Raw genomic sequence first — 11847 nt, 5'->3', positions numbered from 1 at the left:
AAGGAATTACACATGATTATTTCATCTCCAGATTTTATATAAATAAAGCTGTAATAATTTCATGCAGGTAGATTTTGTTTAATCTGATCGATTCTGATTAGAAAACTGTATTCTATTAATTATTTACTCATTTCAGGCCAAACTTTGAGGTCTTCATATGCCTCCATCTGTCACTACTTACCTGCCATCGCCTTCTGGAAAGAACCTGCTTCATCATAGCTGTGCTGATGCTTTTATTTGTTGGTGACTGTGAAACAAACAGGGAGAATGTCATTAAGCTAAGAGCAAATATAAATGATGAAGGTTTAAGGCCAGCAGGTACATTTTCTAAAGAAATGCTCACCTTGAACCAAGGATGACGAAGGCATTCAATGGCGCTTGGCCTCCTATAAGAGGGGAAATAATGCACTAATGATTCATTTAAAAGTTCAGGCTCACTTAAGCTCTGCTGGGAATTATACTTGGTCAAACTAAATGTGTATTATTATGTTACATAAGTCATTAAGATACTTACAGTCTGTCCACCACTAAAAGCTTGATGACAAATCCCTTTGCTTCTTTGCAGAAGTCAGAAAACATGCTCTCTTCAAAAGCCACATTGTAGTTTCGTATGTTGAGGGCAGTGGCTCTGTCATTCTCCCCAGCAAAAGGAGACACCCCAGTTAGGCTGGAACACAAATTAGCAAAGAAATAATGAATTATTTATTGTGAAATGTTAGTGCTTCTTCAGTTTTGTCAAAATATATCTAAATTATATAACATACCAGAGGTAAGTTATGACCCCAACAGGCCTGTGGAAGAACATGACAGATAAATAGTGGAGTCTCAGGAATAACATGAAATCACTCAAAATGGAGATTTGATTAGTTGCCAGAAACACAGCAGTGCCTGCAGTGTGGAGTCATTTCTCCATGCTAGGAGACAGGTGGCTTACCAGATGTCTGTTGCTGTGGAAACGGGGGTTTGGTTAACAATCTCTGGTGCAACATATTCTGGGGTGCCATATTTGCAGTAGTACTCCTCTGAAGGCTCCATTTTTACAGCATTTCCAAAGTCACAAATACGGATATGGTCACTTCCTGGACTTGCCATTAAAATGTTTTCAGGCTGGAAGGAGGTACAGACAAAAACAACAATGCTTGGTACTTCTAAAACATTCCAACAGTAAAAAAAACTGTTAGGATGCAGTAATACCTTTATATCAAGGTGAGCAATACTTTTTTGGTGAAGATAGCGTAGACCCTCCAAAATCTGCTGAATTCCACTGCGGATCTGCAAAGTAAATTATAAGTGGATAAACTATCAAGTCATGTTACATAATGCCAGCGCAGTGCGGTCAGTAGAAGCACACAAACCTCCAGCTCCATGACTGTTGTTTTCTTGGCCATTCTCTCCAGCAGCTCCTCGTGACATCTTCACACAACAGTTAAGAAAAAAGAAATCCCACAGAGATGCAACTTGACTGCATAATCCAAGTGGTAGGTGCATGAAAAATGAATTATAAATAAGAAAAACTCCCACACATCCCACTGCTTGCTGATGCCACTCAGTAGCAATGAGTCAGAGAGTAAAAGCTGGGGTACTTAATTCATGTCTCCAGGGGGCTGCAGTCAACATTAGGATCAATGGTTTGGATACATTTTGTTTTACAATGAAGCCGATAGGAATGTGGCAAAACTGAAGATCAAACGTAACCTTTTTGACTTTAAAATAACATCTTAAAACATAAAAAGAATATATGGATGTAGTGGAAAAGTGGAGGTAAAGGATACAACTCTGTGATGAGCACCACTATGTTCTTCTTCTCAAAAGCATCATGAAAATAGAGAATCCTCTCATTCTCCAGCTCAGATAGCAGATCCATCTCCCTGAGGGCCAAGGCTTTCCTTTTTCCCCGAGCATAAATAAATTTGGATGCAAATTCAGTCTTTCCCTTCTTGATGGTCACCCTCTTCACATAGGAGAAGGCCCCCCTGCACCAGCAGTCACACAGCAAAGACATTATTAGTTTCACATTCAATCATTGTTCTTTTCTATTTAATTAAAATATTACAATACTATATCCAATAATAAGTTTTTTTAAAATAAAGTCCACTTAGTCAAGTAAATTTTTTGTTTGCTGGCTAAGGAGGAAGGGCTTATAAAATCCTAAAGGGAGAGTATCTATTAAAAATGATTTTCAAACGCATACAAAGTGGTTTAATGAGGCTGCACAGTGGGAGTCAACACACAACTACTGTGTATTCATGCTTGACTATCAAAAGTCTTTTACATCTGTAACTGCTTAGAGTCACCAGTCTGTCATCTGGAATCTGGTCAAAGATTTAAGAAAAAAAAAAAAATAGACAAAGGAAAAGAGATGTGGCGCAGTAGATGGTTTTGATGCAGGTCTGTAGTGGCGAAACTACTAAAGCCGGACTAAACCATCTACAGCAGGGATCACCAACCCAGGTCCTCGAGGGCCACTGTCCTGCAGGTCTTCCCTGATCCCGTAAAAATTGGTACCTCTGGATTTAGTAAGTTTTTAAGTATGATTTGCTGTTAGTACATCAAGCTCTGATTGTAGTAAAAGGCATTACTTATAGACAATTGGGTTTGGTGAATATATTCTTTACATAAATTATTTTAATTTTCTCTTTCATACTTTCTTTGATGACTTACATAAGCTATGAAGTGTTTTCCATAGAGTAGATGGTATCAGAAGTCCTATTAATGCTCAATAACGCTCAGTTTCATTAGTCAAGTCTACAAATCTGAAAAAGGACATATAAACACCATGGGGTATACATGTTAATCGAAAGTTGAAGCTTCAAGACCAAAAAAAAATTGCAATTGTTTCCTAAGTTCTTAGGAAACAAAAAAAGAATATACCTTATCCATTGGATAAAAACACACCAGAGGTCTGATATAGAAAACCTCCCAGATGTTTACAGACAGTTGTTAATCCTACACAATCAAATAAATCAAATAAAGTATTTATTTTTTGCAGAGCAAATTACACTATTCATTTTCATTGAGCTTTTTTTCTATGGTATGTAGAGGTAAAAACAACCCGAATTTCATTTCAATTTTGTCATCTCTTTCATTCGTTGGAAAACAGATTTTGTCATTTTCCATTTTCCCATTTCAGTGGCTCAATGCCCGTCTCCGACGAGATGGACGAAAACAAATCATCCGTCGGCTAATGCATTCACTCCACTCAGGCTGGTGACTCATCTCTTGTTTCTGTCTGCTGTTGTTAAGCAGGTGCAACCCCTCCCACCTCCTCCCACGCCATCTCCTCCCACAGCCCGACCCTGAGTGCTCAAACAGCCACAAGCATCAGTGTCCTTGCTGCGACTGAGCGATATGAGGCAGCTTGAATGTGTCTGGCGGCACATACGCACTCACCTCCCAATCTCTTTGTGGATATCATAATAATCTGTCAAACGCCTCATCTTCCTCAGAATGGTCCCCTCGTCCTCCATTGGCTCTGCTGCTTCTTTTTGCTCTAAAGGGAGCACAGGCATTTTTTATTTTACTTTGTGTGTGTGTGTGTGTTTGGCTGTAGATGTGTGCCAGTATAGTGACAGATGGTTTCATACTGTAGTTTCAAAACACCTTGTGGTCTTGCCCATATGTTGCAGATTTTAAGTGTAATATTCAATAACAACTAGTTCCTACCAGTATGTTTAATAACAGAGTAAATTAAATGGTAAATTCATTTAGAAAACATCCTAAAAAGATGCTACTTCTCCAAACTTCTCTTATTTTTGTCTTTCACAGAATCTCTTAAACTGGACTGAATCTGTCTGCATGCAGACGTTTGTGCATGCAGCACTGTTGATGTTTTACTGCAAACCTGTGTGAACTGTGAGCTCAGCCTTGCAGGAGTTGGACCCGGCCAGATTCTTTACAGTGCACGTGTACACACCAGAGTGTTCCGGTTGAGCATTAAGGATGACGAGGGAATACTCAGGATCATCGTACACAAATGTGAAGTGGCTGCTCTCAGAGAGAAGAATGTCATCCTGCAACAGAGCAACAAAACCCCCTGAGCTTACTGCTGTTTAAAAACTTGGGTAAAGATTATGCCATAGTATTGGAGATAATACCTTATACCACAGAATATCTGGATCTGGCTTCCCTTCAACCACAACAGCCAGACGTGATGTTTCCCCAACAGTCACATCCACATCCTCCATGATACTTTCAAACTTAGGAGCAACTAAAAGGTAAAATATTTATGATGATTAAAAAAAACAATCTGGATTAGATGATAGTAATAACTGCCATACTATCATGGTTTCCACTAACAAAATATAACTGATGAACTTTAGTCATGGATGTATTCTCAGTTTCAGCTTCTAAACTAATAAAGAAGCTGCATGGGGATACTTTAATCATTTAAGTTAAAATAGCAGCACTTGATTAATTTCAAAACACTTAAGTAATTTTTGGAGAAGTTATTTTAAAGTTTATGGTCATTTAAATGAGAAGTGGCTTAACATATTAAATCACAAGCAGCTTGTCTTGTTTCCATAGATACTGCTGCCTGTAGTAAATAGTAAGCTCTTTAAATTCTCTGTAAAATGCTAAATTTATCCTGTAATGTTCTGCCTGAACTGACCTGCCATTGCAAGCTGAAGTGTACAGAGGTCGCTGCCAAACTGGTTGCAGGCCGTGACCACCAGCTGGCCAACGTCAGTGCTCCTAACCCGCTGTAGCTTCAGAGTGTGTTGATCATCATCTGGCATGCTCATCTCAAGTGTTCCTGGTCTGTTGACCAAAACCACACCCCTCCTGGGGATAACAGTAACAAAACATGATGGAGCTAGAAACTAGGAATTCAGACCTCTACAGTCATTCACAGTAAATTCAATCAAGGATACATATTCTTTACAGTTTCAATAAACAATACTTGCACATAGAGCATTTAATTCTGACTGAGAAACTTTATATTTAACAAAGAGAATCTTGAACACCCTGCAGATGAAGACCAACAAACAGCATTGCTCCACAGGGAACATATGCTTGAACGAAAGATGTTAAATTCAATCAAAGCAGCGTAAACCACTGCACAGCAGTGCTTCTTAGCCCCGTGTCTCTAGATCTAAACTCATTATCTGTAGAGGCTGGGATACTGCAAGTATATTAACAAGTTCTGTTCCAATTTGTATAAACAGCCCTCTGATGAAGAGAAAAACATAAAAAGTAGCAAGGCTCTGGCTGCTCAGAGATTTCTTCTGTAGGAATTTGTTCCCCCTACATAATATGTGTGATAACACACTGCATCTGTGCTTTAGCTGTTACATAACTAATCAACTTAGCAATGTTCATTTCTGTTTTAGAATACATTTTAAAAAAATGCATAAAAAACTTTTAAATATTTAAAATATTTAACCAAAGCTTGGACTTACTTAAGTTTAAAGAAACTTGCAAAACTTCTTTTTAAATATCAGGTTGGTCATTTGTAAATATATCTGTGTTTTAAAAGAATCCTTGAAGATAATTATTCTAATCCTGTGTATTCTTTTGGCAAAAGAAACTAAACAATTAAACACAAGAGCTGACCTTTTCCAGGTGACAGCTGCATGCACGTGGTTCAGCGTGATGGTGATGCTCGCAGGCTGATTCTCAACCACATAGACAATGTCTGGTTTGTCCAAAATAACTGGTGCTTTCCTTAAATACGGCCCTGAAGAAGTAAAAGATGTGAAAAAGTCATGTAGGAAGTGTATTCTATCTCCTCATTTGGATTATTTTGGGTGAGTGGGAGCCTAAGCTCTGTGTAGACTCTCTACCTCTGTCCAGCAGCTGGACCAGGTCAGTGGAGGGTGATGGTTTGCTTAGTGTCTTCCCAGTAGATGTTAGGACTCTAAAAGCGTAACGAACTCCCTTGGACAAGGAGGTGACAGTGTAGTTTGTCTCCTTCAGGTTAGATGCCACAACAGACCACTGGATAGAGCCCAGAGGCTGCTGCTGGACCAAATACAGCAAAGAGCTGGCATCTGCAAGTACACATGCATAATCTGGATGACAGCCAAAGACAGTAAGGTGCTTAAGGAGCTGCAAGAAGAAAAGAACGTTGTTTTATTTTCAAATCTGTGCTGATAAGACATGATATCCCAAGAGGCCTTAAGATGTCCCAGAAGAAAAGCATCAAAGTCGTGCATGTTATAAATACTGATTCCCTGAAAACGTTTCATGCAAATTATATTTAAACCTGTTTTGATAAAAACCCTCTTGAGATTCTTGAGGATGTATTTTTTCCTTAAAGAAACTGAGCAGTATATCATTTACCAAAGAATAAAACAGATATCAGAGAAATATGCAGCAAAGAACCCACCTAATGAAGGGTCAAGCCTCTTTGGTCTTTTCCAGCTGAGGCTTATAGTTTTTCCTGTAATGGCCTCAATAACTGGAGGACCATCAGGGGGGTCAGGAACAATATCTATTTTCAAATAAGTAAACACAAGATTAGGAAATTGTTCCTTTTTCAACTATAGCATCAAGCAGTGAGTCTGCATCCTTACCTGTGACATACAGATGAGCATAGCAGGCTGCTTTGCCCACTTTGTTGGAGATTACAGCTTTGTAGACACCTCCGTGAGCATGACAAGCGCTCCGAATGACCAGACTATGGACATCCCTGTCTGGAAAACACACACACAAGTTACTCACCATCTCCCTGCCCCATTAAAGGCTTTGCTTTGTTTGGTGACTTTGCTTACACTGGGTCATTTTGCGTTCTTCACTGCTCTCAATGCGTTTGCCATTGTGGTACCAGGCAATGGTTGGATAGGGCAGACCTGCCACTTTGCATTTCAACACCGTCTCCTTTCCTTCTATTACTTCCACATCAGCGAGAGGTTTAAGGAAATCTGGCATAGTCCTTCTCTCCACTTCATTTTCCAGCATCTCAGGCTCCTCAGGGATGGATGGCATCTTCTCTAACTTTGCCCTGCAGGAACAATGAAGATAAATAAGTATGCTTCATTTCATTACATGCATTCACTCCTGCAGAAATGTTACCTTCTATGACCTAAATAAAAAAAAAAAAAAAAAAAAAAGCTGAAATGCAGTGCAAAAATGATAATAAAAGCAGAATGCAATGATTTGCAAATCTCATAAAAAATATTTAATCGAAAATAGAAAACCTACCAAATAATGGAAGTAATATATTGTAAGTGCTACTAAAAAGAAGCAGTTGCAGGAACATGTTGCAACTAATTAGGTAAGATTGCAAAAGTCTTTCAGAAGTACAAATAGTGGAGCAATTTGAGAAACATGTTCCTCAATGTAAATTTCCATCTTCTAGACCAGGGATCACCAACTCCGGACCTCTTGAGCCAGTGTCCTGCAGGTTTTCACTGCATCCCTGCTGCAACACACCTGGTTCAAATTAAATAGTTCTCCAACAGCTTGTTGTCAAGGTCTGCACCAGCTTCTTAATGACCCATTGTTTGAGTCTGGTTTGCTGCAGTATGGACATATTGAAAACCTGCAGGACCCTTTATCAAGAGGTTCAGAGGTGGTGATCCCAGGTGTAGACCATGGGTGTCAAACTCTGGTTATCGAGGGCCGCTTTCCTGCAGGTTTTAGTTATTTCCCTGCTCCATGGCTTCTTGTCAACCTTTGCACAACAACCCAGGAATTTCTGTTTGGTGGGTTGGAGCAGGGGAAGATTTAAAACCTACTGGATTGTGGCCCTCTAGGACCAGAGTTTGACACGCCTGATGTAGACTGTAAAATATCATGAAAAGAGTATCTAGAGCAGGGGTCTGCAACCTGCGGCTCCAGAGCTGCAAGTGGCTCTCCGGACCTTCCACAATGGCTCCTTATACATGGCTAAAAATCCTAAAGAACTAACTAATGTATTTATATATAGATATAATAACAAATTCAGGTTTTTAGCTATTTTTTTGTTTCTTTTCAAGGAATAATTGCATTGAATATATATATATTTATATATTATTACATACTTTTCCACAAATATTCATTAGAAGAAATTATGTCTAACCTCTTTTTAAGTTTTAGGTTTTTAAATTCTAAAAAACTAAAATAAAATGTGGTTTTTCTAAAAAAAAAACAAATTTCATTTAATAGATATTTATCAAAAATGATCTTTTAAACATTTTGCCTTTTTTCAAAAGGTCTCGTAACATTTGCGGCTCTAAACAAGTTTTATTTAGCTGGGCTGAAGGAAAAATGTCTCTTTGGATTGTAAAGGTTGCAGACCCCTGATCTAGAGGCATTTTAGAAATGAATGTTCATGATCATCAGATCCTCATGTGCATTAAAAACAAGCATGGTTCTGTGCGCTGGAATGCTTCCAGAAATCACTGTCGGTGAGCATGGTGACATCAACAAATGCAGGTTAAAGCTCCATCATGTAAAAAAGCCACATGACGATAAATGATCTAAAAATACTGCCATCGTCTCTGAACCAAAGCTCTTTTAAAAAAAAAAAAGAAGAAATGTTCAGTGATCAGACTAATTTCAGACAAATTCCTTATGGAAATCATGGATGCCTCCAGACAAATAAAGGGAGGGGCCATCCAGCTTGTTATCAGTGCCCAGCCTGCATCTTTGATGATATGGAAGTGCATTATAGAACTTTCAATATGTAAAAGCATTAATAATATTGAAAAGAATAAACAAGTTTTAAAAGATTTCTGTTTCAGACCTTTTGCCAAGGACTTGCATATTTTAGCTGCATCTATTACAATAGCATGATTTCTACTTAGACATAGGGGTAGAGCTAGATGGGTGGCCACGATGGCACTGGCCAGCTCTAAAATCCGACTGTAGGTGTCACTTCAGAAGATTGACAGGCCACTGTAAGAGTCTGACATAAACGTCTTTCCAGACACGCATAGATTACCAGTTTTATATAAACTGGTTTCCTAATGGTCATTCTTTAAAAATACTGACGTTTGGCCGCAAATTTCTCAATTAGAAGAGATTTGTCCCTGTGCAAGAACAACTACTAACGCTATATTAGGATATTAGGACATAAGGATACACTAATGTTAGCTCAAAGCTACATAGCAGTGCTAATCTAGTTATATGGTAGCGCTAGATTAGTTTAAACTATTGTGAGAAATCCCATGTCATATTTAGGTTTCAGTGAGTTACTAAATCTTGCCTATCTGAGATAATGTGTAGTCCCATAACATTTCAGAAAGGCAAGATTTTTCAAATTGTAGCTGAAATAAATTATAAACATTCTCAAAAAGTGTCTCAGTATCTAAGTTACTTAGCACAGACTAAGCTACAGCTACATGATCCAGTTTAATCTGAACAAGCTAGCAAGGCTGCTAATTGATTTTAAACTGGCTATAGTGTGAAAATGTGGAGGATGTAGCGTTTTTCCTTTAATAGGAAGATATAAAAATGAAACAGATTGACTGATATGTCTGCAGTCCAGAACTGTGACCAACATTAAACATTTGCTTCATCACAAATTACAATATAGAAGACCCGGACGTGTTGAGGAGCTTGATTCCTGCATCAGACAAACATGGGACAACATTCCTCTCTTAAGTGGCTGGTTTCCTCAGTTCTTAGACATTTACAGACTGTTGATAAAAGAAGAGAGGATGCTACATAGCGGTAAACTTGGTCCTAAAAGTGTCACACTTTTTTATGGCCTGCTGCAAATAAAATATTGGTGTATGTCAATTGTAAATTACTGCCTTTAGTTTTAAATTCATATCTTTGCACATCATCCCAGCTTTTTTTGTAATCGAGTTGTATGTAAAACATTGTTCTTATAAATGGCACAATGACAAATATAGCTGCTTTCCATATGATGACTTTGCTTACATGTGAGAGGAGATGGCAGCTCTGGGTTCTTGCATGTAGAGCTCAGCAGTACATTCAGACTTTCCATGAATATTTTGAGCAACTGCGGTGTAGAAGCCTTCTGTGTCGCTGCTAACGTGGGTGATGACAAGTGAGTGACGACCCCCCTCCTGAAGAATGCGAACATTATCACTCTCCTCGACTCGTGTCTCTAACAAAATGTGACAAACAAAAGAAAAAAAAAGAAAGAAAAAACATTTTAAACAGCATTTTTTCTGAAGATGAAATGGGTTTTTATCTGGAGGTTCTTACCAAAGTGCATCCATGTGACTCGTGGAGCAGGTGATCCGCTCACCTTACAGTCAAACCGTGCAGTGCGTCCTTCGATGACTTCCAGGATGTCCAGTTTACGAGTGAACAGAGGCTCTCTCGATGGACTGACTCTCAGGTTTGCACTTGAGGTCAGCTCCTCTGTAAACACTCGTGCATTAGTAATACAGCTTTCATAAGCTTTTTTATAACTATAATAAATCTTTTAACTTAAGTATAAGTATGCACTTACTGCTCTTCAAGAACAACATCAGGGATTTGACTCACCTTTGGCAGTGCTCAGCTTGCAGGTGTATGTTCCACTGTCATCTTCATGCACTGAGTTTAGCATAAGACGGCACCTAAAGAAATAGTGGGTTACAGCAAATTATTGTAGGTCATAAATCATTTGAAAATGACCATATTTACAATATTATAAAATGTAGAAAACTCACCTCTTTCCATCAAAGTGCATCTTGCAGTTAAGCAGTGCTGGCTGGATCAGCTTTCCATTGGACAGCCAGTCTACATCAACATCTGGAGGTCCTGTAATATGACACTCAAACAGGGCCGACTCTCCAGCCCTCACTGCCACATTTTTTACCTCCCTGATGATTTTCAGCGCCGTCTGTGCTGCAGCTGTTGATTGACACAGTGAGAATATGTTCACATATACCTGTGTTTGATTACTCACCTCTGATCGAGTGTTTGATCACTCACCTCTGACCTCCACTCTGCACTCTGCCTGCTTGGTTCCATACTGGTTCACAGCCTTACAAACATAAAGTCCGGCATCTGACTTCTGAGCAAAGCCGATTCTCATTTCACTGGTACCATCTTCAGTCTGTTGTACGATGAAGCGGCCGGCTGTTTTCAGTGCCACTCTGTCCTTCAGCCTAGGTCAATATAAAGCGGTTGTCACAACCATTTATCCTCAGGTGTTTAGAAGAGAGCTCGGTGTGAGACAGGCTCTGACCTTGGTTGAAATCACAACTAAATGTGTCTTATGGATTATTTCTTTGAAAAAAGAAACTTAATAAAAGGAGTCTTACCAGTACACCATGGGTTTGGGCTGTCCTTTGATTTTCACTGATATAACAACATCTTGACCTTCAGTTACTCCCTGGTCACATGGTGCCACCTTTTAAAGATAAACAGCATGGTTACATACCCAAGTGGTAGAAAAAAAAGATATTGATTGATTAACATTTAACAGTATTTGGCTTTAGAACAACAAATCGCACTCTGTCCCACCCCAAATCGATGAGATTGAGGTTTGAAATCATCGCTGCTGTTAGAAACAGACCATATTTGAGTTAGATGTGTGCTTTAGGTCTTTGTCCTACTGAAAGACTCAAGATCTTAACTTGCAGCTAGTCTAATAAAACTGGATAGCGTTATAATTCTTTTCATACATTAAATGTCTTCAGTGACAGAGGAAACAAAGCAGGCCCAGATTGTTTTTTATTTTAGGTAAGATGTTGTTTTTGTCCTGGGCTTTATTTTGTTGCCTATAAATAAATACATGCACTGCATTCCCAAAGAGCTCTACCCGTTGAATGTTATCCTACAAAGGATGTGACTAATTTATGAAACCTTTTGATAACTTAAGTGACATTAATTGCTCAAATCAAACTGGAATCCATACCCTCATGCTACATGACGACAGTTCCTAGAATCAACGAGAAATTAAAAACCATGATGTGAAAAGTAAAAAGATTAATCCCTTTCCTTCTTTCTTGCAACATG

General features: G+C 38.8%; 1 protein-coding gene across 1 annotated transcript in view; it reads right to left on the bottom strand.

The window, feature by feature from the left end:
* Window positions 1–11847, bottom strand: part of spega (striated muscle enriched protein kinase a) — a 37498-nt gene that overhangs the window by 9486 nt on the left and 16165 nt on the right. Inside the window, exons 11-33 of the mRNA XM_041979015.1 lie at window positions 11151–11239; window positions 10819–10994; window positions 10554–10737; window positions 10387–10460; window positions 10102–10260; window positions 9811–10000; window positions 6714–6943; window positions 6516–6635; window positions 6329–6433; window positions 5784–5990; window positions 5554–5677; window positions 4610–4782; window positions 4095–4207; window positions 3842–4010; window positions 3391–3490; window positions 1773–1973; window positions 1356–1413; window positions 1195–1272; window positions 935–1107; window positions 765–791; window positions 515–667; window positions 344–386; window positions 182–247 (exon numbers count right to left, since the gene is read on the bottom strand). Coding sequence (XP_041834949.1) covers window positions 182–247; window positions 344–386; window positions 515–667; window positions 765–791; window positions 935–1107; window positions 1195–1272; window positions 1356–1413; window positions 1773–1973; window positions 3391–3490; window positions 3842–4010; window positions 4095–4207; window positions 4610–4782; window positions 5554–5677; window positions 5784–5990; window positions 6329–6433; window positions 6516–6635; window positions 6714–6943; window positions 9811–10000; window positions 10102–10260; window positions 10387–10460; window positions 10554–10737; window positions 10819–10994; window positions 11151–11239 — 3012 coding nt within the window. The remainder of the gene's footprint in view (window positions 1–181; window positions 248–343; window positions 387–514; window positions 668–764; window positions 792–934; window positions 1108–1194; window positions 1273–1355; window positions 1414–1772; window positions 1974–3390; window positions 3491–3841; window positions 4011–4094; window positions 4208–4609; window positions 4783–5553; window positions 5678–5783; window positions 5991–6328; window positions 6434–6515; window positions 6636–6713; window positions 6944–9810; window positions 10001–10101; window positions 10261–10386; window positions 10461–10553; window positions 10738–10818; window positions 10995–11150; window positions 11240–11847) is intronic.

Source organism: Melanotaenia boesemani, chromosome 24 (assembly GCF_017639745.1).
Source record: "Melanotaenia boesemani isolate fMelBoe1 chromosome 24, fMelBoe1.pri, whole genome shotgun sequence".
NCBI lineage: Eukaryota > Metazoa > Chordata > Actinopteri > Atheriniformes > Melanotaeniidae > Melanotaenia > Melanotaenia boesemani.
This window is presented reverse-complemented; position numbering and strand designations above follow the sequence as displayed.